Below are 24,588 nucleotides of genomic sequence, written 5' to 3'. Positions count from 1 at the left end.
AATGTACAAACCCAAAATAAAAGGAATGGATTGTGGTAGATACGGTTATCAAAATTGCAACAGATTGCTGTTCAGTTAAAATTACATCATCCTACTATAATATACACACAATTAGGAAACGCTGTAGAAAACTTTATTCTTTTTTCCCCTAGCTTAAAACAAGTTACAACAAAATGAAAAGAAGAAATGAGAAATTCAGCCACTTCTCTTCTCTGCAGACAAAACATTGTTACAATGGTGCAGGCGTCGAGCCACAAATATCCCCACCCAGTGGATCGGATACTATCACCTGCACAAGCTTAGGAGCAGCGTCGGGTTCATTGTTTCCACCTATCCATTAGCAAATAAGAAATTCAGTTTCATGGGGTTGGTTGAGATCTTTAGAGTAAGACACAAAATGAAAGCACTCTCTCTCTTTGACAATCAACAACAAGAAACCGCAGGATACAATTAATTCAATTTTAGCTATATCTAAAGCCCCATGCTAAGATCTATCCAAGGAATGTTCATCATGCAGGAACCTTGCCCTGTCTCTTGAAAGTTTATACAGTGGAAGTCCAATGAATCACAAGAATTTTGCCTCAAGGTTTTCGTGATTCCAATTGGATTTACATTTTTGATTTATAAGATGTTAATAACCTTTTCATAGGATTTCCCCGAAAGTAATATCTTAACAAGCATTTGCAGAACGACCACAAGCACATACAAGGTAATAAAAGTTCCAGATAGATTAGAGTAAACCTGATTGAACCGAAGGAACCGCTGATGAAGTTGAGGCTCCCCTTTTCATTTTTGGCTGTGATTATCACAAACAGTATCTAAATAAATGACTCATAGCAAACTTCAATATCTAGCAAAAAGTCTTTGAAGAACAAGTTTGCAAATGAATATGACAGTTGTAGTCTAGAATTGGTAACCTAGGCAAGTAGGTTTTACAAGTAGGTATAAACAATTCTTTGCAGGTAAAAGACTAAGACTAAAATGATGAGCAGACTGGTATTCCTTACCTTAGTATTTTCTTCCATATATTTCACGACCTGAGAGATGCTACCACAATGTCCATGAAACAGTGTGTAAGCCCACAGAAGAAGCTTCCTTGGGATGCTTACATCTATGATTTCAACTCCTTCACTGCCTGGAAGAAGTTCTCCAGCTGTTGCTAGTTGAGGCAGTGCGAAATAGAGGTTGACATCAGAAGGGAGTGTCACTGAAGCAGTTTCTCGGAAGAAATTGTAACAGCTTTTAAGTAGCGAATTAGCGATCTCCAGATTCTCCTCCAAAACTTTATTTGTAATCAGTACGTTCTTGATCTTGGACAGAACAGGATGCCATTTTGCCTCAAGCATTTGAGATTCTGAGGGATCCTCGAAAGAAGAACTCCAGAATTCTGACTGGAGATCAACACAAAGGACCCGTCTGTTTTCCAGTATACCAAATGGTGGAGTTATTGCTTGACATTCCACTGAGGATACTTGCTGCAAGGGGGTTATCAATGCCAAACTTATTATCAGAGCTCTGCACCAAGCAAGAGAAGCATGTCTGCCAACTTTAGCTGAAAAACTATTTGATAGCTTTGGATTCTTGAAACGCTTTCGCATCTTTTCATTTATGGTTTCCAGGGTCTCAACCTTGTTGTCTAGTTCAAGAGATACAATGTATTGATGTAGATAGCTGCAAAAGGTAAAATCAGTATCAGGTAGTAGCATAAATCAAATGCCCAGGGAGGTATAAATTCATGCCTCATGCAAAGTTGATTACCTGTATAAGCTGCTTTCTGAGGTTTCTGGACCTCTTGTTTCACAAAAATTGCATATGTCTGGCCATATGCTTCCTTGTTCTATAAAGAGGGAAAATATTTTCTCTAATTGACTATCAGGGTTGATTTTTGCTCCTGCAAACTCAACTCTACTCATCGAGGAAACCAGTGCATTTACATATCTTCCTATTGCAACTGGTACAAGGTCTTCAATGCATAGAGAGAACTGCATTTAAATTTTGTAGAACATTTAGCAAACAATATTAAGCTTATGACAACCTAATGATGACATATCACAAAAAGAGCATCAACTCGATTTCTAATATTGCTATAGTATTTTAGGAGATGCTAGACACCACAGAAATACCTAAAATATCCCAAGTCGAAGCCTGACTTAGGGACGTTTATTTTCTATACGAAGATCAAATTTCATGTCATGAATGAAAAAGGGGGTACTAGCTAAGTTTTAATAGAAATGATAAAGTCCTGACCCTCTTATCTGATCGAAGAGAATTAAAGGCTCGTTCTAGGGTGTTGACATCTCCAGTTTCCTCCAACAGTCTTAAATAGAACAGTAAGTATTTGCGTATGCAAGTAATGAATTTCCGTGAGCTTTCTGGCAGGTTAACTTCAAGGGCCTTCTTGTTACCAGCCAAACCTGGAGCTTTCCGCCTAAATAGAAAGAGAGAAAAATTTACATGAAAGATTCCCACAATCATATCTATGGAGAAAATTTTATATGATTAGTATATATTAGCTAGACATCAATTTTTATCATATTGTTTCTCAGAAGGTGATATCACCAGTGTTATGCAGCCCCTAATAGTATAAAGATGAAGTCTAAAGTTTTAAGGGCAAAGTAAGAATGAAGTGCACCTTCCCTTTTTAACCATGCCATCAATCTCCCACATATTGATCGTAAAACTTGACCTGGATGATTTGAAACAAAAAGAAAGTTCTTCTTTTGCTCTTTGAAGATCACTGCTCCCACCCCTTCTATACAGACCTTGGGCAAGCATGTATCTCGCCTTATGAAAGTGCTTAAGATCTCCTTCTACACAAATTCCCAGTGCAGAAAGGCTGTCGTTGTAGAGCATATGCCATACCCCTTCCATCTGAATTGATCCTTCTCCAGTTTTAGCATAACTTGCTTCCAAGTTTCCATCTTGAGCTTCTTCTAGTGTATGGGAGGATCCAAAAGTCGTTGTACCAATGATTGTCATAGCAGTATCCTTTATAGATTCATCAAAGCAATACAAGGCGAGGACCTGAAAGGTTGACAGGAAACTATTCAGTCCCTCAAAATCAGAAACGTAAACAAATAGCGGACTTCTTAAGCTGAGACTTGATTTACACATGATTTTTATGTGGAAACCATTATCCTGTAGTTACAAGTTAACATAAGACACATGTTCTGCAAATGAGGAAGAGAACAACAGTAGAGCGTCCATTACAAACCTTCAAGGCTTCTAAGTTCTGTTTCCCACATGCATTTAACAGCTTCAGACGAGAAGCATGCATTCTATACACAGGATCTACGGCTGAAGGATTCAATTTCATGGCTTGCTCATAATAAGATAAAGCAATTTCATACGATTGCCCAAGCTTCTCACTGAGTTTTCCCATGTAGAATGCATGCGACCAATCTTGTCTGTACAGGATGGGTTAAGAAAAAGAATTTTCAGCCTCTTAAGCAATCGACCAAAGCAAACACATTTTTAATAACAAGTAAACTATACCGATGTGCAAAAGCTTTGTTGAAATGCTTCATTGAGTTCTCACAAAATCTACTCCATGTCGCATCCTTGGAGGGTAGCACAGTTCGCTGATCATAAAACGGCACAACACTCTGAAGGCTGTCGTAGTATACCAGCGCCAAAAGCTCATGTATCTCGGACTACGATAGAAGATCAATACATCAACAGGTGTTTCAAATATACTACATGAATGAAACTGACAACTCTCTAAATACAGATCCCTCTATGAACATACAAGATGTACTTAGTTATTCCTACAAGTTATACTTAATTTTGTAACTTAATATAATCAAGCTTATAACTTAATCTCTCTATAGAAAGTAAAGATATTTCTTTTTGGTTTAACAAATATTCACATATTACGAAAGCTACCACCGGATAACTGATAGGTAGTTCAAGTTAGAAATGCTAACATTACAAATATGAGTAAAACGAATTTGGGGAAAAGATAAGTAGGCTACGATAGGGTCAAAGCTTGCTCATAACCTCTTTCATAACCTGATCTTTGCATCTATGATCGAATAGTTCTAACCATAACTGACAAATGGAGAAAACTACATCACATATCATTCTTGCCTATTAGCAATATCGCCAAACTTATTGTCAATTAAGTGCTTTCCCTTTCAATCTATATTTAATGTGGACTTTTGAGTCTTTCTTGTTCCCTTAAGGGACATACTAAACAGCAACATCTATTTTCTGCAATTTAGTGAGTAATAAAGCATGGATGAAGGGGACAAATGAAACAAATGAAACCTGTTGATCTGGTGAATTTGCCAATGCCAAACTCATTAGCAGGCAACGTCTGCTTCTTCTTCTGCTTGTCTCAACTCTTTGCGAAAGAGCAGAATTTTTCCTCCATCCAACAACGTTTATGTGCTTACTCCCATCATTTAGCAACAAATCTACTTCCTGGTTTAAGTGAAAAACCAAATGAGTAATGCAATTAATTATCAATACATGAATAAAGACCCATTAACGAAAGACACAAAGCCACCCTCTGTTAATCCTTATGAAGAATATTTATTCCTTACTGCTATTTAAAGGTATAAATTCAAAATATTCCACAAGTTGACATATAATAACAGTAACAACAAGAAATGACTGAAAGAACTCACTTCGTCGTAAATATTGCCAAGTTTTTCCCAACTTTCAAAGCGCAAAGGATTGTAAAGCAGATCATATTTGAATAGATTCGCATTCTGCTGTACAAACTCTTCTCCTTCCTTCGTGAGAACAAAGCCGGGCCATTTATCACTAGCACTAACTTCCTCAGACTGAGCCAAGAAATAGTACAAGTTGCGGTAGACGTCCACATAGGGGTCGGAACTGCAAGCAAGTTAATAAAACATCCTTACGTATGCCAACAGTACAAATTTCTAAAAATCAACTAGTTTTTTGGCAGTGACAGAATTTCTCGTTCGTGGTTCATCATTTTGAATAAGATCAGGAAAAAAAATTCTAGGAAACTTATTCATCATGTTCTGTTTGTCACAAAAATCAGACATGTGAAATTTATAGAGATATTTAGATGTGGAGAATATACATAAACATCCAGATCATCCTGCATGGTTACCTCTGTTCAAAAGTATTATTATTAATATACAAAAAATCAGCTAAAACGATATCAGACTATGGAAGTGACTTTTTGCAAGAGGAATTCATAACAAAAATATGATTGGTTATACCTGTGAAGCAGTGATACCTTGTACTCACTGAGAGTTCTGCCGGGAATTATACATTTAGTTATGGTTTCAAGGAAACCTTCAGAACCAGCCTCGTATGAGAGCTTGTCTTCACATAAATCAGGATCATCTAAAAATTTATCTATCACATTGCCAGCTAGGAGATCATCTGGTGGTTGTGAAAAATGCTTTTTTATTGCTCTCAAGACTCTTCGGAGTTTAATTAGACCAGTTCTCTGAAATGGGAAGGATAGTTATGAGATTACCAGAGCTATCTTGAAAACACAGGAGTGTTGAATACTGCTAGGAACACATTCTCTATTGTGTGCACATGTGGGTTGAAGGGTGCATTGAAATTATAACTTATTTGTTAAACACCTTAATTTTATGCAATTATAAGCTACATGAGTTACTACTGGTACAACTCATGTACTAACACTTCTTGCAACACATAGTAATTTGTGTATGCGGTGCATGCTCAAATCTATATACATTAATTGGTAAATACTAGTTGACATGTGAGCCTAGCTACAGAAGTGGATAGTTGTTCTGATAGATTGCAATATGATTTTATTTACTCACAGAAAATATTTGCACCAAGTACAAGAAAACAAACATTGGCATGCACTTATCACACACATATGAAAAATGCACCTACCAAGTTAAGGAAAGATCACTCACAGATGAAGCCTTGGCATACGGTAGTATGTACTGGAAGACATCAACACATTGTTCCTTTGTCTGATAGTCTCCCCGGCTAGTGTTTTTGTGCACAGCAAGCTCATCTTCATAGGAACCATCAACTCTAAGATTCAGACCATACAGGCAAAAAAAGCATTGATCTAAAGCGTTGTTTATTAACAACTCAAGTTCATCTTTTTCTTCTTCAGCAACTTCTTCAGTGTGTTCCGGAATCAGTTTGCTTTCTTCTTCTGACTGTTCTTTTTCTCTATTATCAACTTTTCCTTCATAACCATCACCCTTAGAATCAGTTTTGTTGTTTTCGTTTTTCTCAACATGCACCTCTGTGAGAAATGATTTTATTTCATTTCTGAATAACTTTTCAGGCAAAGCCATATCATGTCCAAGACCATCTGGGGAGTTAATACTGGATTTGACTTTCATGTCCACAGCCAATAAATGCTTAATCGCAAATCTAAGAAAAGCTCCCTCCTCCCCCGCACAATTTTTACCAGTACAGCAAAGCCCATATTCAGCAAGCAAATCATGGAGACCTATAATCAACTCAACCTAAACAAAAATTGAGAAAGTCTTACAAAGTAGCAAACTAGATAGCTTTTAGTATCATGGCTGATAATTGTAAGATAACATTCTTAGTAGCCATGTCTTACTTGATATTTTGTAGACATGGTAGAATCAAGGTGTTGAAGTTTACAGAATCCAATAGCTGCATCGAGAAAGCAAGACTTCTTCTCTTCTTCAATCCCATCAGCATCTGAATATCTCTTAGAAAGAAAATTCCTCATGATATATGACATGACTCTCAAAAGCAAAGCTTGTATACCAGCTACACAGTCTCTTGGGGCAACCATGCCATTCTGCACAACGAACATACACATCAATACACGAGTCCATATTTTATTTGTTTTCTAGGACAATAAAATTGTTGCAATATTGATCTCTTGTACATTTTCCTGCCTAGTAATTACCAATAATTATTTTAAAATATTTTATACTCTTTTAATAGTCTGTAGTACAAGAGCCCGAAGATTGTCATATTGAATTAGCATATAGAGTAAGGAACAAGCAGATGACGCAGTTAAATGATTCAAACAAGCTCAATGACCATCTGTTTAGTTGATCTCATATGCTGTTAGCTTGTACCAGCATGATCAGAATCACACATCCAAAGCAAACAAATATTATTTTTTGAATTTTTTTTAGCACTATACCATATAAATCAGAATAAGTTTCAGACTTACAGTGTTTCCTGACTCGTCAAGGAAGTTCTTCACATGAGAGATACAGAGAAGTATTGCCTTGACTTCCTCAGCCACCAAGTGATCCCAACTCTCACTTGAATCTTTATACGAGGTTTTAGGTGTCACAACAGATCCTCCCGTAGCAGTTGATTCCAAGAGAACTTGCAACTTTCTTCTATGACAATTCATATAAACCTCAACATCTATAGGGTTACTCTTCTGACATGCTTCTATTAAAACGTCAAGTGCTGATAACTCAACAGAGGAGATCCCTTCTTCTGTTTTCAAAGCGTATGCAGGCAAGATGTCTTTATTTGAAAACAAAAGAGGTGAAAGTAAATTTACACACTCCGAATAAACTTCTTTCTCTATCATCTCAGGTATAGTAGTTTCCAACAAGATATCAATCTTAAGCAGATTTATTTCATGAATGATTCTGTTGATGTTCAGCTCTGGAATTCTTCTGCAGTGAGGCAGCTGAATTAAGACAGGAGCTTCTCCAATACCTTCCTTGTCTAACAATGACAAACACCTGCAAAATTCTTCTAGTGCTTTAGCTTTTTTTTCCTCCAAAATTGATAACCATGCACTCAACCAGAAATATCGAGCCCAGAAAGATCTTTTATTATAATCTAACACCTCCTTGGCAGTCTCATCACCTTGAAATCTCTTAAATGCAGAGTCAGAAAGACTTTTTTCCCAAGAAATAGGCGTAGCGTCGATAGCATAATCAAGGGACACAGATTCAATTATCTTCGAGAGATGGTATGTTACTTCTACCATGCATGATGGGCCATCAGGACTATCTGATTGTTTAGAGTCAAGATCAAAGTACAGCTCGGCGAGAAAAAGACTGCATTCAGGTTTCCGATCTCGGCCCCAGTGTCTTGTGAGCTTTTCTAGCTCCAAAATTTTTAAGCCAGTATGACGAGCCAGTAGATGTTCACATTTACTAGCAATATATTCTAGAAGCAAGTGACCCATATGATACGCACCATAGTTTTCTGAATTTTCCTTCACAAAATTAGAAACGACAGCGTGTTCAGAAATTGGATTAGATTCCTCAAGGCAGAAAGAACCAGCAGATACTCTGTTGAATGCCCTTTCAATGACAAACTTCTCAAGATATTGAAGGATGTCACTACTAGGATCCTTGCTATTATCAAATTCTAACTCTTCCTTCTCAGGTTTCTGATTCCGAAGCCGTTCAAGACGAGTACTCCGCCTCTCTTGGGGGTGTTCTTCTGAAAACACAGGTTCTTTTTCTTTTACAGCACCACTACTTTCTATTTCGAAGTTGCAATCCTTAACAGACACAATACTTGAATCTGAATCCACACAATCGTCCTTCTTTTCCAGACCTTGCATTACAGCCTCTGTACTAAGAGCTAATTCAATGTTTAATGGTATATCAGCTGATATGCCCACAGTTTCACGCGAAGGATGCACTATCCCAACTAGAATATTTATCAGTGCCACCCATGAAGCTTCAGGAAGTTTCACTCGCACGCTGTTTTTCAACTTCTTGGAGGCAGCATTCATGTCCTGATTCATGTCAGACACCTTTCTTTTGCCAGGAAATTTGAGCCGAACGTGCCGAGGTTCAAGTTTATCTATACCCTTGGGCGCAAAAGGGGCTGAATCTGTTTCTTCAATACATTGTTTAACATGCAAAGCACGAGAATGTGATGGCCAATGCCTTAAAATCAGATTTGCAACTGATAGACAGGAAACTTCATCACCTATGGCAATGAGAATTTCTAAAAGTTTCTCCATGCAGTTCCCTGCACGATAGCCAATTCAATATTTAGGGGGGAGGAAATGAGGGAAGCATATATGCAACAGTACATACCACATATGACCTACGTGAACCCACAAACAGAGAGCAATCATAAATTCAACATCTATTGCAAAAGCTATAATTCATATGGAAACATACCAGTGGAATATAAAAGAGTATAAGATATTTTTTTAAACCGTGACAAACTAGGATTCCCTATAGGTTTTATATGCTTATGTATGTATATATGGGGAGAAGACAGAAGACGAAAAACAGAACTTACAATTATTGGGGCTGCAGAGAAGTCCTTGTTCAAATGCCCATCGTGAAATACTCAGTAGTCCCATAGAACAAGATAGAGTTCCAAGATGGTTCCACAGCACAGAATCTTTTGCATCTAGGTCTATAGCTTGAAGATAACAGTTTAGAGCATTCTCGTAATGACTGGAACCTAGCTCAAGAAATACAGTGGCAAGGTTCTTCAAAGCCAAAAATCTGCAGAAAACAAAATGTACAGAAATAAGCGATCACAGTACTAATAACCAAAACATATTCGAACTCTGTAACATCAATTACTAGACATGTAACCAGATGAAAAACATGGAGCTTGACCTGAGATGATGGAGATGATTGTCGTTTGCAATAGTCTCCACCTGGAAAGAAATGACTTAATTAATGTCCACAAGGAACAGATCAACCTTCAGATAAAGCATTAGAGTAACAGAACAAGTTTGTTTACTTTGGAGTTAGCAATTATAGGATCCTTAAGGATAGATTCAAGCAGCTCCCGAGCCTTTTCGTAGTCTTTAGCTTGCAGCTTGAGAAGACCATCATGATATGTTTGTGACAGATGAAACTCCTGACGAGGGCAAACCAAAAAAGAAAAGAGTTCAATTTCGATTTTCAACAATGAGCTGATCTCGCTTCAGATTATGATGCATCACAAACACATAAAGTTGCCAGCTTTATTTTCAGACACCCCAAAATAGAGAACAAAGCAGGCCTAAAACAAAAGGAATACCTGAGCTTCTTTGCTAGGTGCTAAAGGTTCCCACTTCTCTGTGGATTCCGTATCATTGATAGCTGCAATCGAAAACTGAAGAAAGGAAAAACAACAAAAACGAAGACACAGATCAAAAACCAAACCCTAATAGCTTAAAAGGATCGAATTTGATTGCCCGAAATTTGTATTACCATCTTTTGATTGATAGTCGAAGCTGCAGAGGAGGAGGAAGTACTCCGTGATTCAAATTGCGTCTATCTATCTTCTTCTAGGGTATATACACATTTATTGATTAGGGTATTAGAACTCATGTATCCATTCTCTGTGTTGTCTCTTCTTCTTCTTCCAATGTGTTTTGGCTATTTTGCAACTCTCCGTTAGCCGGACTGTTAAACCAAAAAAAATAAAAGGTTTTTTCCGATAATGAAAATTTTGCGCACACACACACACAAAAAAAAAAAAAAAAAAAAGGAAAAGAAAAGGAAAAGTGATAACATTATACTTTAGCACTTTTCAAATAGTAAATACTCTAGTAGAAGAAAAAGTAAAATAAATACTCTTGTAGCTTTTTCAATTTAGACTTGAGTTTCCTATTTTGGAGACTTTTGTATTGTAACTCAAAATTAACGGAGTTATATAACAGTAACACACATATTTGTTTAAGCAGTCGTATTTTGTTCATCTTTGAAATTTCAAAACAAACATATGTCAACGACCTATCATTACTTTGCTAAACTAAACACATTAATCTCTAATTAATTTGGTTATCTCTCGCATTACTTCAACTTTCTTTATTATATAGGCCGCTACTTTTAATGGGCCTAATTCTGTTTCAATATGCAATGAACTGAATTGGACGATCCATTAACTCTTATACTAATTTTGTAAGAATGGATCGTATCATTACCTCTTATACTGATTTATCAACCCAAATTATATGATATATAAAAAAATTTATTACAACAGCACGTATTAAAATCATTTGGGTTCATAAATCATAACAGAAAAAGTTTTAGGACCTCGAGATAAAATTGTAAAATCTTAAATTTTCCCTATACAGTATATATATTATTACCGAGTGTGTTTGATAAAAACTTATCTACACGGTTAAGGTAAAATATCAATTATCAAGGTCCGGTCCACAAAGACAACACCCTGGCAAGTGGCAAGTGGCAAACACATAAAAAAAAAGTCGACCGTTATGGCTTTTTCCGCTTTTAATAATTCAAAACTGTCTCTTAGTTTTGTATTTTTATTTGAAAGGGCCGCTCCTCCACCTTAATTTTTCAATTGGATTGGATCTGTCGTCACCCCCACCTGAATTTTTGGCCTCTCTCTTTCTCTCTTTCTCTTTTGTCGGGGTTGATCTCTTCTTCCATGGCGATCCCTTCCGAGACACAACAGCAGGACAAGGTACTGTTTCTGGTTTCACGATTCCATTACCTGGCCTCATGATCTTTTCGTCCAGTTTTTGTTTTTAGGGATTTTGAAAGCTAATCCTTTTGAGATTCTCAATCTTTCGTCCAGTATTTATTTCGATTTTTTTTTCCTTTGTGTTAGGCTTGATAATTGGGTTCTTTTGCACGATTAGGGTTTTTGAGAATTTTGTGAATTTGATTAAATCGATTTCATGATGAAAGCGAAAAATGTTGGTGTGTAAGACTAATCAATCTTCGTTTCTTGACAAGGGGTTAATCAATTTTCCAAACCATATTCATTTTTATCGATTCAAATGTCTAATCATCTGAAAATGGTTTTGATTCAATTTGTGAGATCAGGAGGCTTCAGATGCTTCACAAAAGAGATGGACTTTAAGCGATTTCGACATCGGGAAGCCTCTTGGAAGAGGAAAATTTGGTCACGTCTATCTCGCCAGAGAAAAACGGGTCAGTATACCAATCAATGATCTCCACAAACTTCTTAGTATTTCTGTGGTTTATGTTCTATTGGACTTTAAGTCTTAGAATCCTGAAGAAATTTTGGTTACATTTTTTTCTCATGTGCATATGCTTGCTTTGTATGAAACAGAGCAATCACATTGTCGCTCTGAAGGTTCTTTTCAAGAGCCAGCTTCAACAATCTCAAGTTGAACATCAGCTCAGAAGAGAAGTCGAGATTCAGTCTCATCTTCGACACCCCAATATACTCCGGCTCTACGGTTATTTCTATGATCAAGTAACTTCAAACGTTTCTCCTTTCTATCCAAAGATTTAACTCTTCCAACCTCTTTATCATAATTAACTTCTTCAATTGTTGCAGAAAAGAGTTTATTTGATACTTGAGTATGCTGCCAGAGGTGAACTTTACAAAGAACTTCAGAAATGCAAATACTTCAGTGAAAGACGAGCCGCAACTGTTAGTTCTTCTTTCTACCTTTTCTTTACCTCTCAAACAATTTTTGTTGTATAAAAACTGATATCCTTATATGTACATTGTGCCAGTATGTTGCGTCATTGGCGAGGGCTCTCATCTATTGCCATGGCAAGCATGTGATACACAGAGATATTAAACCAGAAAACCTGTTGATTGGTGCTCAGGTGATAAGCTTTACCTTTTCCTTGCAGTAACACCTATCAATATGATTATCAAACTAGCTAGTATTGAACATTCATGGATTCTTAACTATCTATATCTATCAGGGTGAGCTCAAGATTGCAGACTTTGGTTGGTCAGTACACACATTTAACCGCAGAAGGACAATGTGCGGCACACTAGATTACCTTCCTCCTGAGATGGGTAAAAGTTTGAAGGCTTGCTTGGAAGTTAGTTCTACTGAGATCTAAATTACATTTAACAGTGACCTTTTGGCTTTCTTACAGTCGAAAGCGTAGAACATGATGCTAGTGTAGATATCTGGAGCCTTGGGATTCTCTGTTACGAGTTTCTTTATGGTGTGCCTCCTTTCGAAGCCATGGAGCACTCAGACACATACAGAAGGTTAAGAAAAAGAGCTGCATTTGAAATCTACAATTATTAGTCTGTTTCTTGTGTGTTTGTCTTCTGATATTGTTACCACAAATGATCTATAACAGGATTGTGCAAGTGGATCTCAAGTTCCCTCCCAAACCAATTGTCTCTGGATCTGCAAAGGATCTAATTAGCCAGGTTTTTTTCTAAATCTTCAACCTTAACACTTAAACTTTGGTGGAAATAGTTGTTATTGAATCTGAAGTCTCACATATATTTCTCGATTGTATAATATAGATGCTTGTCAAGGAGTCTTCACAACGTCTGCCATTGCACAAACTTCTGGAGCATCCGTGGATTGTGCAAAACGCTGATCCTTCTGGAATCTACAGAGGTTAAAAACAAAACGTTTTCAGTTCTTGGCAATCTCTCGAGCCAAACTGTTATCTATAAAGACAAGAACACCACTGTGTAGGTGTATGAATCTTCTTATTACTATTATTTTGCTAGTTCATGTTTCGAATAATGTGTATCCTAAGAAAAATTGAGTATCTATAATTCTGTATTACATAACATGTACTATGTCAAAAAAAAAAAAAAAAAAATGTACTATGTCATTAATGGGAGAAGAAAAGTCTTTTATACAAAGTTTTTTCTTGTCTATAATTTCAAGTAAGCTTTGTAAAAGGGCCGGCCAACATGAAAGACCAACGTGGAATAAGCACTCGAACCAACAATCTAGCAGGACATTTGAGGTGTTTTTGCCGGAAGTGAGAAAACAAATTGAGAAAAGACGTGTAAATTAGAAGAGTTTCAAAAGATGGATCTTCAACAAGAAAAAATAAAAATCACGAGTACAATGATACCATCTTTTACCTACATGATCCAATCTAGCTGGGGTCAAAATTACAAATAAGGAAATGAAATTTTGCCAAACAAAAAAAACTAGATTGTAAACTCAGTGGTTCCTTAAGGAGAATTCATGAAGCTGGGCTGGTTTGTAGATGACAACATCCGCGCCCACATTCTGTCTGTGATCACAACTTTGTTCTGTCTTTCCGTTATCCGCTGCACACATAAAAAGGAAGGATTAAAGTTTGATGATCCGATGGCAAGGATATAAATTTAGGCGAAGAGAAACTTACGTTGAAGGGAATGTAGGTGTGCCTGCCATTAACAAGACCAGATACAAAGCCAGTATAGCCAGCCATTGCACCATGGACTGCGCTTTGGGCAAGGAGAGTTGAGTAGACGTTGTCAGATGCATTGGCTGGAATCGCTCGGATCATGTATGTCGGATCTGAAACATTAGTCTGAACCATATTCATATTTCATGAATATTTATGCAGCTTGAGTTAAAATTTAGGGAGGATTAACATACCAATGTATTTGAGAGTAATGTCCATTACACTCTGCTTTGCAAAGTGTTCCTGTTACAATGCAATAAAAGGAAAAAAATGGTAATAAACCCACAAATCTCTTGTCTTCTGTGTATGGGACTGAATCTCGGTCGCAATAGATTACCTTGATTTTAAGACTCATCCATAGTCCTACATCTTTTAAGAGCTTGTTTCCTGAAGCATCTTGTTGTTCAATGCTCTCTGCAACAAGATCCTGCCCTGCACCTTCCGCAATCACTATAACCATATGGCCATTTTCTCTGAGCCGTTTCGCAATGAACTCAAAGAGCCCTCCTTTGCCTTCAAGGTAAAAAGGTGACTCGGGAATCAGACAGCAGTCAACATCTCGGCTAGCCAAAGTAGCGTACATTGCAATGAAACCTGCAGTGTAGAAGCTATAGGATTAGTTCAAAGCGCAGGGAGAAACATCATAAAGAATATACTTTGTGTGGTCAAAATGTTATATGCATAATTTCTCTCCTAGGTTCTTCAGTGAACTTACCACTGTAGCGACCCATTAGCTTGACAAGTCCAATTCCGTTTTCCACACTGGTCGCTTCAACATGCGCCGCATTAATAGCACGTTGAGCCTCCTCAACCGCAGTATCAAATCCAAAGGACTTGTCAATGACCTGAATCAGAGTTACTATCAAATCTAGCTACTTGTCAACTAGCCAAAATGGGAGAGGAATTTAAGGTTGAGAGTGCACGCTACTATAATGAAAATCTAGGACTTACTGGGATATCGTTGTCAATGGTTTTTGGTATTCCTGCAACTGCAACTTTAAGTCCACGGCGCCTAATTTCCTGCAGCATCAGTCAAAAATATTATCTTCACCAGATTAAAGTGATTACGATGTTCACAAGCACACCAAGAACACTGCTTTACTAGTCAAACTATTATCAAGCCTGTTTATTCCTTCTAGCATATAAAAGTTCATTTTAGCGAGAGTAGAATCTGTTCCAAGGAAAATTAGACAGTTTCCTTTTTTTTTCTTTTTTTTTTTTTTGTAAACGAGACAGTTCCCTTTATAAAGTGTTTTAGATAGATACAATCCAACAATAATACAAACAACATTTCACTAACCTTATATATGGCATTTGCTCCCTTTTGGGTTCCATCACCTCCAATAATGTAGACCTATATCACAAATAAAGCAACTCACTCGTATAAGTATAACTATTCTCCATAGAACACAAACAAACTGAAATAAATAAAAAACGTTATTCTTGAATACCTGATTTATTTCACGATCTTGTATGTTGTCGACAATCTTTGATGTATCATGCCCCCCTCGGGAGGTTCCTAGTATGGTTCCCCCGCGCTTGTGGATGTCACTCACAGTCTTCGGTGTTAGTGAAACAGTGTTTTTGGAATAGAATCCACGAAACCCGCACTGCAGTATTGGAAACCAGATGAGCCAAAACAAGTCCTACTCAAATCAATAATCGCTAAACTAGTGTTTGCTTTCCAGTTTAATGCGCACAGAGGTTATAGTTCCCACATGTATATTAACTCTGCTATTTCTAGAATACAATATGCAATAGCAGTTACAGAACAAAGTATTCAGTCTTCAATTTTGTGACATAATGAGATCATAATCCCCAGCAAAAAATGCCTAAAAGCATAAAATGTAGGTCTGAAATTGAACTCACATCCACACCAATCACTTCTGTAACACCATACATAAAATGAAGACCACACACGATCTCCCTAATCACTGTGTTAAGCCCGGGGCATAGGCCACCACATGTGACAATACAGGCACGCACATCAGCTGGCTTGAAGTACACCTAAACATAATATGAAACTCATATATCAGCAGGTTTTACATTGTAAGATGGGGAAGCTGCAGGAGAAGGGAAACTCATGGAAAGAGATGAAATACCTTCTGGCGTGGTCCTGCCCGTCTAAAATGTGTCCCTCTAGGAGAATCCATGTGAACAACAATCTGTGAATGATACGAAAAAGAAAAACGTGCAATGTGCTTAGTACTGCTAACATATCACAATATAATTTATGCAGAGAACAAAAGACCAAAACGTAAGAAAGGAAAGCGGCGGTGAGTTTCACCTTTTCTTGCACTGTATCATCCTCATGAACAAAATACTGCCTGAAAATCTCAGAAAACATGAACCCAAATAACTAAACATCATCTAGTAATCAACCCAGCTCACGAGTACAATGTCAACTTACCTAACTACTGAATAAGCAGGATTCGCTTGCAACGGGTTTGGATACGTCTGTAGAACCCCCAAGAACAGAAAAAGACATCAGCAAAATTGAAATACCAAGAAATGAAAATATAACAGAAATATGAAATGGACCAAGTATATAAGAATCATATAAGTCTTGTCCAGTCCTGGATTATACATATACGATATATCCTTACGTTTCTAATAGTTATCAAATAATGTATCAATTAGATCTAGTCAAACATTCCACTAAGAGTAGGCAAATGTGCAGCAATCCATTACAACGTTCACAGTGATTAACATTTGTATTGCACTATGAGAATATAAATAAATGTTTTTTTTTATGTAATTCTCCATGATAGCAACAGGATCTCATCTAGAACCCAAATTACAAAAACCCGAAACAATAGGAGACTTAAAAATAGGGATAAAAATCAATTATACAAAACACACAACACTTTGCATTTGCTATACACACACACGAACCAAATCGGCCACAATACCAAATTCTTGTTTAATCGTATTGAAAAGATCCAGGAAGATGACGATACCAAAAAATATAATCAATGGAATCATATCAAGATAGAGAAAGGAAGTAATACGGTGAGATCGTGAATGTAATCGCTCAAGTGAGGAACATCTTCGAGCACATAACCAGCAGGTCCTTCCACCAGCTTAATCACCTCATCGTCGCCATTAGAAGCCATCGTAGTCCTTATTCTTCTGTTTGTGTTTTCTCCGGTGACGTAAAGCGAATGTGAATTTGAAGCGTATGTTTTATGTTTACTTTTTATTCTCAGAGCTCAGAGTGGTATAGAAGTAAGAAGAGAAAATAAAAAATGAGGGGTTTTCGAAACGACACACGACGTCGTTATTACTGAAATACCAGCGGAAACGGCGGCTGGTTTTTTTACTCTTTGTCACTTTCCGGTTTTCAGATTTATTATTTTTTAATTTATTATGTAATTTATAGAATATTTTGTATTTATCCAGTCTCAAATAAAGTAAAAGGGAAAAAGACAAATCTACAAGTGACTGGCAAAAATAGTAAAGTATTTTATTTTTCTAAACATATTTATATATTTTTCTATACTAAGTGTATATAAATCTTATTGTACATGACAAAGAGAAATATCATATATATCCTTGTTGGAAAAAAATAGCATTTAATATCAATAACAAATATTTTGTAAATAAAATATGTCAAGGTAATGTATTGGTCACATAATGACACTCTAGATTTATAACAAAATTATGTGTCACTATGAAAATTATTCAAGTACTCTTTCTCTATACATTTGTCAGATTTACCATGTTGTAATGAAAGTTTCCCTCCAAAACCAATTACTAATAAACATTTAATAACAAGAAAGTTTGAAAATATGACATATGTAAAAAAAATTTACAAAACTCAGTTGAGTAGAAGATTTGAATTGAACAATCAATAAGTAAAAAAATAATTAATTTAATAACAAATAAGCCAAAATAGTGGATAGATAATTTGGCTGTTAAAAATCAAATTTAACGTTATAGTTTGCATGTTTTACTTTTATATCGATTGTTAACAAACAAATTTGACGTCATGTTTTGCATGCTTTGCATTTAAGTCGACTGTTGAAAACAAATTTGACGTTATGTTTCACTTAAGTAACGGATAGACGATTTGACTGTTAGAAAGAAAATTTGTCGTTATATTTCACATGTTTTACATTTACATCCACCATTGGAAAACAAATTTGACGTTACATTTGGCTTGGTCTATATTTAAATCTTAGCTGTCAGCTTTCAACAAAGCTTTCAATAAATCAATGAATATAATTTTAATGATTTTTGATATTATTCAACTTCACTATTTTTATTAATTTTAAATTGCTTTGAAATAGATAAAAGGATATAAAAAAAAATTCATGAATCAGCTTAAGATTCAGAAAATCTTGATTGATTTATTGATTTGGAAATCAGACAAGTAGGTTCTATAATACCCAAAGCTTCCTCCCAATGTTTAAACATTTGTATTTCATCTAAAAACACTTTTAAATGAAATACAAACTAAACGAATACTAAGAATTTAGATTTTTCACTAGTATTTAAAATTCAAAAAAACATACAACTGATAATATTTCGAAACCAATGATCCATTTAAACATTATACGTAATGTGTTTTCTGGAATTTCAAACCAATTAAGATCTACAGTAGTAACTAGTAACCAATAACTCCACTAACCCCATTAAAATCTCTAACCTAAAAATCCCAAGAAAATTAGTTTTTTTACCCCAAATAACGTCAGCGATTTTTGAACGGAGACTCATCGGCTTCCTCCGTGAAATCATACAACATTAATTAGCGAGAAACCTCCCCACTAATCTAATAATTATTTAAAAAAATCAAATCGCCGTGTATATAATATATGTACATAATTACATACATACACCTACTAATATATATCTTCCCCAACCTTTCCTCTCTCTTTCTCTCCATCTCCCTCATATGCCCCCCTCTCCTTCTTCTTCTCGATCCATCTCTCTCTCTCTTTCTCCTTCTCTCTGTTCCTAGTCCATCGATTTACCCTCTCTCAGATTCTTCTCCCTTCTTCTTTGACTTTTATTTGACACCATAGTCTCTTTCCCCTTCCATCGATTTAGGGTTTCCGATTTCCTCTTTCGAAATTTCCTTATTTTGATTGGTTCCTCTCTCCTTGTGCAATTCCCCGTATCTCTCTACTCGCTCTTTCCCTGTTAGGTTTCGTATTCATCTCTTCCGAGGAGCCTTCTGATCCGATCTCCCTCGAATTATATCGCGTGTGAAGCTAGACCGGTTTCTGATGTTTCCGTGCTTCTCTTTTGCTTGGATCGCCTAATCGTGTTATGATGGTGGGTACTCAAAGTTTAGGTGGTTCGCTGCCGCCTCTCAGTTCTCCTAAAAGCTATGGAATTACGAAGCCGCTCTCGCTTGCTGGGCCTTCTTCTGCGGATATCAAGCGTAATGTGGAGCTGGAGAAGGTAGAGTTTAGTTTCTGTTTCCCCTTTTATTTATTCCACTGTTTAAACGATCCCATGTTTACGTTTTTGGCTACCTGATGTCTGTGTTCCTTCTACTTATGTTTAAAAGTACTTGGTTGACGAGGGACTCTACGAGAGGGAGGAGGATACCATGCGGAGAGAGGAAGTTCTGGGGCGCATTGATCAGGTTACTTACCCTGTCTGGTTGATTGTTTGTTTCTTATTTATGTATGTAGGAAAGTCTTTTTTTTTTTTTTTATGGGTGTTCTAATTGGGTTTTCTCCATCAGCTATTGTCAATTGAGCAAAAATATATTTTTAATGGTCCCTTAGGCTTCACTGTATTGCGTTGTCGATATTGGGGTTAGCTTAGTTCATAGTTCAATATGAAATAAGACTTGGTCATGCATATGTTCATTCGTGTTTAGAGTTGATTTGTTGATTTAAGTTGTCTTCACATGCTGTTCATTGTGCTTTTTTTGTTCATTTTAGATTGTAAAGCACTGGGTGAAACAGTTAACACAACAAAGAGGATATACAGATCAGATGGTAGAGGATGCAAATGCTGTTATTTTCACCTTTGGATCATACAGACTTGGTGTAAGTGCTACATGCTTACCATTGCCTTGCATTTATTTTTAAGGGAAATTATGTTATAATACTTTTTGATATATAATTCTGGACTACTCTAGATTCTATTTTTGTCTCTGCAATGCAATCCTAGTTTGTGAGGCTGAACAAAATACAATTTGTTCACCTGCAGGTACATGGGCCCGGGGCTGACATTGACACTTTGTGTGTTGGGCCATCTTATGTTAATCGGGAGGTGACTCTTGCTATTTACTTCTTATTGATGCAATAGTTGTGTTCTTTTTAGTTCGTAACACTTACTTTTACAGGAGGATTTCTTCATCATCTTGCATGATATATTGGCTGAGATGGAAGAAGTGACTGAGCTTCATCCTGTTCCTGACGCCCACGTCCCGGTCATGAAATTTAAATTTCAAGGAATACCGATTGATCTGCTCTATGCTAGCATATCACTTTTAGTTGTGCCACAGGTAACTTATCTGTGAATTTATCTTTCTTTTCTGTTTTTGCTGGAGCTAAAGGGGTATGATAACTTTATAATATCGTGTTCACTTAGATATAACATTTTTGTGTTTGTTTGCATGTTAGATGGCAACAGATAGTGTACTCTTTCATAGCTTATATACAGAGACATTTTTTATTAATTTCTGGCTTGAGATAGAGCTGATAAGTTGCGGGCTGTTATTGTGTATTGGTTTTGATATGTAGACATAAACTGAGGCACATGAGCGTTCATTATAGTTTCTTGCTGAATTGAATCTCTTGTTTTGGTGGAATTGATTTATCAACAGGATCTGGATATCTCCAGCTCTTCTGTGCTGTGTGACGTTGATGAGCCAACCGTTCGAAGTCTTAATGGTTGTAGAGTAGCTGACCAGATTCTTAAACTCGTTCCAAATTTTGAGGTAAACTCAGAATGCTAGTCATTATGTTAATATATTGATGAATGTTGGTTGCCTTCTCTTATCATATGTGAAATTGTAGCACTTCCGGACAACATTAAGATGCCTGAAGTACTGGGCTAAAAAGCGTGGTGTCTATTCAAATGTAAGATTTAACTTTCTAAAATTTGTATTTATTGATTATTTTCCATGTCTGAGCTCTTTTCATATTTCTCATATTGGGCAGGTGACTGGATTTCTTGGCGGTGTAAACTGGGCACTTTTAGTCGCTCGTGTGTGCCAGCTCTATCCAAATGCAATTCCGAGTATGTTGGTTTCTCGTTTTTTCAGAGTATATACTCAATGGCGGTGGCCGAACCCAGTCATGCTTTGTGCAATAGAAGAGGATGAGCTTGGATTTCCTGTCTGGGACCCTCGTAAAAATCATCGCGACCGCTATCACCTTATGCCAATAATCACTCCAGCTTATCCATGCATGAATTCTAGTTATAATGTCTCTCAAAGCACTCTTCGTGTTATGACAGAGCAGTTTCAGTTTGGTAACAATATCTTGCAGGTAATACAGGAATAGTTTGTCTTGTATTCTCAACCATTTATTTAGGATCCTATACTTAAGCTTCATTTTTAATGCAGGAGATTGAATTAAATAAACAGCACTGGAGCTCTTTATTTGAACAATATATGTTTTTCGAGGCATATAAAAACTATCTTCAGGTTGATATAGTGGCATCAGATGCAGACGATTTATTGGCTTGGAAGGGTTGGGTGGAATCGCGGTTCAGACAGCTAACCTTAAAGGTCTATAGCCTCTTCTGTTTATTTGATTTTACAGCAATTAACCTGATGATTCTTCTGTGTCATATTTGTTTTGGTCGAAAATAGAATATATTAAATGGTTCTTGATTTCTTGTCTTTTCATTCAATATTGCAGATAGAAAGAGACACTAATGGGATGTTAATGTGTCATCCCCAACCAAATGAGTATATAGACACGTCTAGACAGTTTCTCCATTGTGCCTTCTTCATGGGCTTGCAGAGGGCGGAGGGAGTTGGTGGTCAAGAATGTCAACAGTTTGATATACGTGGTACAGTCGATGAGTTTAGACAAGAAGTAAACATGTATATGTTCTGGAAACCTGGGATGGATGTGTTCGTTTCTCATGTTCGTAGGCGACAGCTTCCACCTTTCGTATTCCCTAATGGCTTTCGAAGGCCTCGGCAGTCTAGGCACCAAAATCAACAGGGTGGAAAATCTGGTGAAGATGTCACTGTTTCTCATTCCGGCTCTGTGGTAGAGAGGAACACGAAGAGAAAGAATGACAATGAAATGATGGATACTAGGCCAGAGAAACCTGAGAAGCGTGCGTCTCTTAGTCCACAGAGTCTAGACATAGTTTCTCCTGAAAGTAGTGCTATCACTACTGGTTGGACTCCTCCTATTTGTAACCTTAGAAGGCCACCTGGTGAGGAAATAGAGGCTGAAAATTTGAACACTGAGAGTACTGAACTGACTAATTTTGCTCGAAATGAGTGCATCTCTGGCACCGAGCAAGCTTTGGAACTAGATAGTACCGCTCTAGTTCAAGAATGCTCTGATCCAGCTGAGCCTTTGGGAATGTGTGTGACACCTGACTCGAGTGATATGGTAGCACCTGGAAGTGTACAGGAAGAAAATTTAGATAGTGATTTGAGGTCTGTATCAATCAGTGGTACTGACTCTCAACTTCTTCCAAGGCTTCTCGATATGAAAGGTGTAGTCGATGAAGTTGAGAGAGAATCAAATATATTAAGTGGGACAAGGACAACTGGACAAATTGCTGATAGTGTTCTGCCAGGCAAATTCTACGGGCAGAACCGCGAAAATGAGGTGAGTTTTTCTATGTGTATGAGGGTTCTGGTGTGTTATAAAATTTTTTGGCTATAATTGCTTGAACAATGTGCTGGGCATAGTGATGATGGGTTTTTACAGGGTTTCGGGTTTCCTGCTGCAAATTCAGATCCATTTGTTGGAAAGGATAGCTTGTACCCTCAAAGTGGCATGTCAGAAGACTTTCAGGTTATTAAGCTAACTTACAGTTGCTGGCATAAGTTTAGTTCTTTTGAAAGAATCATCTAGCTGGTTCATTAGTATGCGAGCATCCTTCACATCATAATGTCAAGAAATATAGGATGGAGTTAAGTTTGATTTGTTTATGGTAGTCCATATCCAAAACAGTACTGCCTCTTGCCACTTAAGAGGTCAATATTTATGCTGTGTTTTCACTTGCCTTGTATGGTTTCTGCTGCATACTGCCTAACTAGTGTATATATTGGTTGGCAGGTCCTGCACTGCAAAGCAACTCCGCTTGAAACTTTAAATTTTTTTTTACTCTGCTTGAAACTTACTGAATAGAATTTTTTCTTCCTTACGGTTTTGTAAGGAATACAACTAACTTATGGTGTTGCTTGTAACCTTGTTTTGTCTTAGTCAAACTCTTTGGTAAGCGGGATGGAGAAGCCGGAAGACAGAGCTAGGTCAGAATCTTTGCAGAAGTCACAGATAAGGCATGTGTGTTATGCAAAGTCATGATTTCTTTATGTTATTGCTGTTGTTCTTTTGGTTTCATTGGTACTGTTATAGCACAAGCAGGTTAAGCTTAAAGTCCAATGTGTGAACGTCCTCTCTAGGCTATTGACGTGATAACCAGACTCATCAAGAAAACGGGAATATCAGCTGAAGTTGTTGCGGTGGACAGACGACAGTCAGAAACCTTTGGTAAGTGAATTTTTATATGAAAAAAACAAAAAAAAACAAAAAAGAAGAAAAAAAGCTAAAAAGACATTTTAAAAAATCCAAAAAAAAAAAGAGATAAGTAAAAAGAAACATAAGAGAAGAGAAGGTACAAGCAGAAGGAAGGATTTGTCTTGATGGTGGTATTTTGTGTGAGAGGCTTGGACAATGGGAACAGTGATCATCACTCAAGTAGAAGAATTGAAGTGACTTATTGTGGGGATGGTGAATGTTTTTTCTCTTTTTTTTTTTTTTTTTCCTTTTTTTGGTTGTATTCGGCTGCTTCAGACTTTTGTCCTCTGAGGACTTTGACTTGAATCGTTGTGTTATCTATTTTATTTGGCGGTTTATGTATATAAAATCTATGGCTCCATGTCTCTTTTTTGTACTTGTGCTGTCAAAACTAAGTCAGTAATTACAGTGAAAGGCGTCCAATTGGAAGGTTCTGCTTTTGAAACTCGTATAATTGAAAGTGTCGGAGTTTCTCCCAAGACGAAACACTCTATAGTGGATCCAAAATTTAGGTTATATAATTCGATATCTTCTTTTTTTCTCTCTCGGGCACTCTCCCCGAGATGTCTAAATGAAGTAATCACTTTCAAAAAAAGAAGATCTTGACTCTCCCTTCTTTCTAATTTAGGCAATTCTTTGCTTTCTCTACCGGTCTGTGAGGTGGTTCTCCTCCGACGATGAACTTTTCCCTGTTTTCTCAGTGATTCTCTCACGTCGCTCCTCTTTTGGACCCAAAGGAAACGGTGATGCCTCTCACGTTTTTTCCTTTTCTGGACTTCTCTGTCTTCAACGATTGAAGGCATGCCTGTTTTTTCCACTATTGACTTCTATGAGCTTTGAAAACCCTGGTCTCAACCTCATATGCTTCCACTTTACTACTATATCTC

General features: G+C 36.9%; 4 protein-coding genes across 8 annotated transcripts; 2 read left to right on the top strand and 2 right to left on the bottom strand.

Annotated features, from left to right (window-relative positions):
- Positions 1-17: 17 nt before the first annotated feature.
- On the bottom strand, positions 18-10,342 carry LOC17880319. Its single transcript, XM_006282927.2, has 19 exons — positions 10,116-10,342; positions 9,943-10,017; positions 9,661-9,780; positions 9,534-9,574; positions 9,205-9,416; positions 7,142-8,925; positions 6,551-6,757; positions 5,880-6,449; positions 5,202-5,434; positions 4,632-4,842; positions 4,270-4,425; positions 3,496-3,653; positions 3,215-3,407; positions 2,633-3,024; positions 2,248-2,428; positions 1,759-1,982; positions 1,008-1,671; positions 742-796; positions 18-330 (listed from the first exon to the last, which is right to left on the bottom strand). The coding sequence occupies exons 1-19, from the start codon at positions 10,116-10,118 to the stop codon at positions 230-232; spliced, it is 5,580 nt and encodes a 1,859-aa protein (XP_006282989.1). The 5' UTR covers positions 10,119-10,342; the 3' UTR covers positions 18-229.
- Positions 10,343-11,192: 850 nt separating this feature from the next.
- On the top strand, positions 11,193-13,404 carry LOC17878534 (serine/threonine-protein kinase Aurora-1). Its single transcript, XM_006284174.2, has 9 exons — positions 11,193-11,337; positions 11,703-11,810; positions 11,953-12,099; positions 12,184-12,279; positions 12,366-12,461; positions 12,564-12,660; positions 12,744-12,861; positions 12,957-13,029; positions 13,129-13,404. Exons 1-9 carry the CDS (start codon positions 11,302-11,304, stop codon positions 13,228-13,230), a joined length of 873 nt encoding a protein of 290 aa, XP_006284236.1. The 5' UTR covers positions 11,193-11,301; the 3' UTR covers positions 13,231-13,404.
- A 210-nt stretch (positions 13,405-13,614) lies between these two features.
- LOC17878415 (ATP-dependent 6-phosphofructokinase 6) lies at positions 13,615-17,265 on the bottom strand. The gene is made up of 13 exons (XM_023778882.1): positions 17,030-17,265; positions 16,429-16,475; positions 16,306-16,345; positions 16,121-16,183; positions 15,888-16,025; positions 15,470-15,628; positions 15,319-15,372; positions 14,970-15,038; positions 14,734-14,863; positions 14,356-14,612; positions 14,213-14,261; positions 13,977-14,131; positions 13,615-13,899 (listed from the first exon to the last, which is right to left on the bottom strand). The coding sequence occupies exons 1-13, from the start codon at positions 17,132-17,134 to the stop codon at positions 13,801-13,803; spliced, it is 1,365 nt and encodes a 454-aa protein (XP_023634650.1). The 5' UTR covers positions 17,135-17,265; the 3' UTR covers positions 13,615-13,800.
- Positions 17,266-18,896: 1,631 nt separating this feature from the next.
- On the top strand, positions 18,897-24,130 carry LOC17880771 (nuclear poly(A) polymerase 4). 5 transcript variants are annotated; one of them, XR_002833125.1, is made up of 14 exons: positions 18,897-19,427; positions 19,537-19,614; positions 19,919-20,026; positions 20,190-20,252; positions 20,326-20,487; positions 20,809-20,922; positions 21,002-21,064; positions 21,146-21,475; positions 21,553-21,717; positions 21,851-22,786; positions 22,889-22,975; positions 23,387-23,463; positions 23,587-23,674; positions 23,789-24,130. XR_002833125.1 is itself a non-coding variant. In XM_006283096.2 (13 exons), the coding sequence occupies exons 1-13, from the start codon at positions 19,293-19,295 to the stop codon at positions 23,597-23,599; spliced, it is 2,331 nt and encodes a 776-aa protein (XP_006283158.1). In that variant the 5' UTR covers positions 18,897-19,292; the 3' UTR covers positions 23,600-24,130. The 5 variants fall into 5 exon arrangements, 2 of the variants coding, with proteins under 2 accessions (XP_006283158.1, XP_006283159.1); XR_002833123.1 differs by having other exon boundaries at positions 23,549-23,674; XR_002833124.1 differs by having other exon boundaries at positions 23,549-23,674; positions 23,766-24,130.
- The last annotated feature ends 458 nt before the right edge of the window (positions 24,131-24,588 follow it).

The sequence above is a fragment of the Capsella rubella genome, unplaced genomic scaffold (assembly GCF_000375325.1).
Source record: "Capsella rubella cultivar Monte Gargano unplaced genomic scaffold, Caprub1_0 scaffold_7, whole genome shotgun sequence".
Lineage (NCBI taxonomy): Eukaryota > Viridiplantae > Streptophyta > Magnoliopsida > Brassicales > Brassicaceae > Capsella > Capsella rubella.
This window is presented reverse-complemented; position numbering and strand designations above follow the sequence as displayed.

Bases quoted from the DNA above. Each gene is read 5' to 3' on its own strand.
- LOC17878534 (XM_006284174.2), top strand. From the start codon at position 11,302: ATGGCGATCCCTTCCGAGACACAACAGCAGGACAAG. The intron at 12,462-12,563 runs GTGATAAGCTTT...TATATCTATCAG, and splicing joins ACCTGTTGATTGGTGCTCAG to GGTGAGCTCAAGATTGCAGA. The intron at 13,030-13,128 runs GTTTTTTTCTAA...TGTATAATATAG, and splicing joins CAAAGGATCTAATTAGCCAG to ATGCTTGTCAAGGAGTCTTC.
- LOC17880319 (XM_006282927.2), bottom strand. The intron at 9,575-9,660 runs GTAAACAAACTT...ATTTCTTTCCAG, and splicing joins CTATAATTGCTAACTCCAAA to GTGGAGACTATTGCAAACGA. The intron at 6,758-7,141 runs GTAAGTCTGAAA...TTCGTTGTGCAG, and splicing joins TTGACGAGTCAGGAAACACT to AATGGCATGGTTGCCCCAAG.
- LOC17878415 (XM_023778882.1), bottom strand. From the start codon at position 17,134: ATGGCTTCTAATGGCGACGATGAGGTGATTAAGCTGGTGGAAGGACCT. The intron at 16,026-16,120 runs GTATTTCATCTC...TATTATGTTTAG, and splicing joins GGGCAGGACCACGCCAGAAG to GTGTACTTCAAGCCAGCTGA. The intron at 14,864-14,969 runs GTAAGTCCTAGA...ACTCTGATTCAG, and splicing joins CCATTGACAACGATATCCCA to GTCATTGACAAGTCCTTTGG.
- LOC17880771 (XM_006283097.2), top strand. From the start codon at position 19,293: ATGATGGTGGGTACTCAAAGTTTAGGTGGTTCGCTGCCGCCTCTCAGT. The intron at 20,923-21,001 runs GTAAACTCAGAA...GTGAAATTGTAG, and splicing joins AACTCGTTCCAAATTTTGAG to CACTTCCGGACAACATTAAG. The intron at 22,787-22,888 runs GTGAGTTTTTCT...GGGTTTTTACAG, and splicing joins GGCAGAACCGCGAAAATGAG to GGTTTCGGGTTTCCTGCTGC.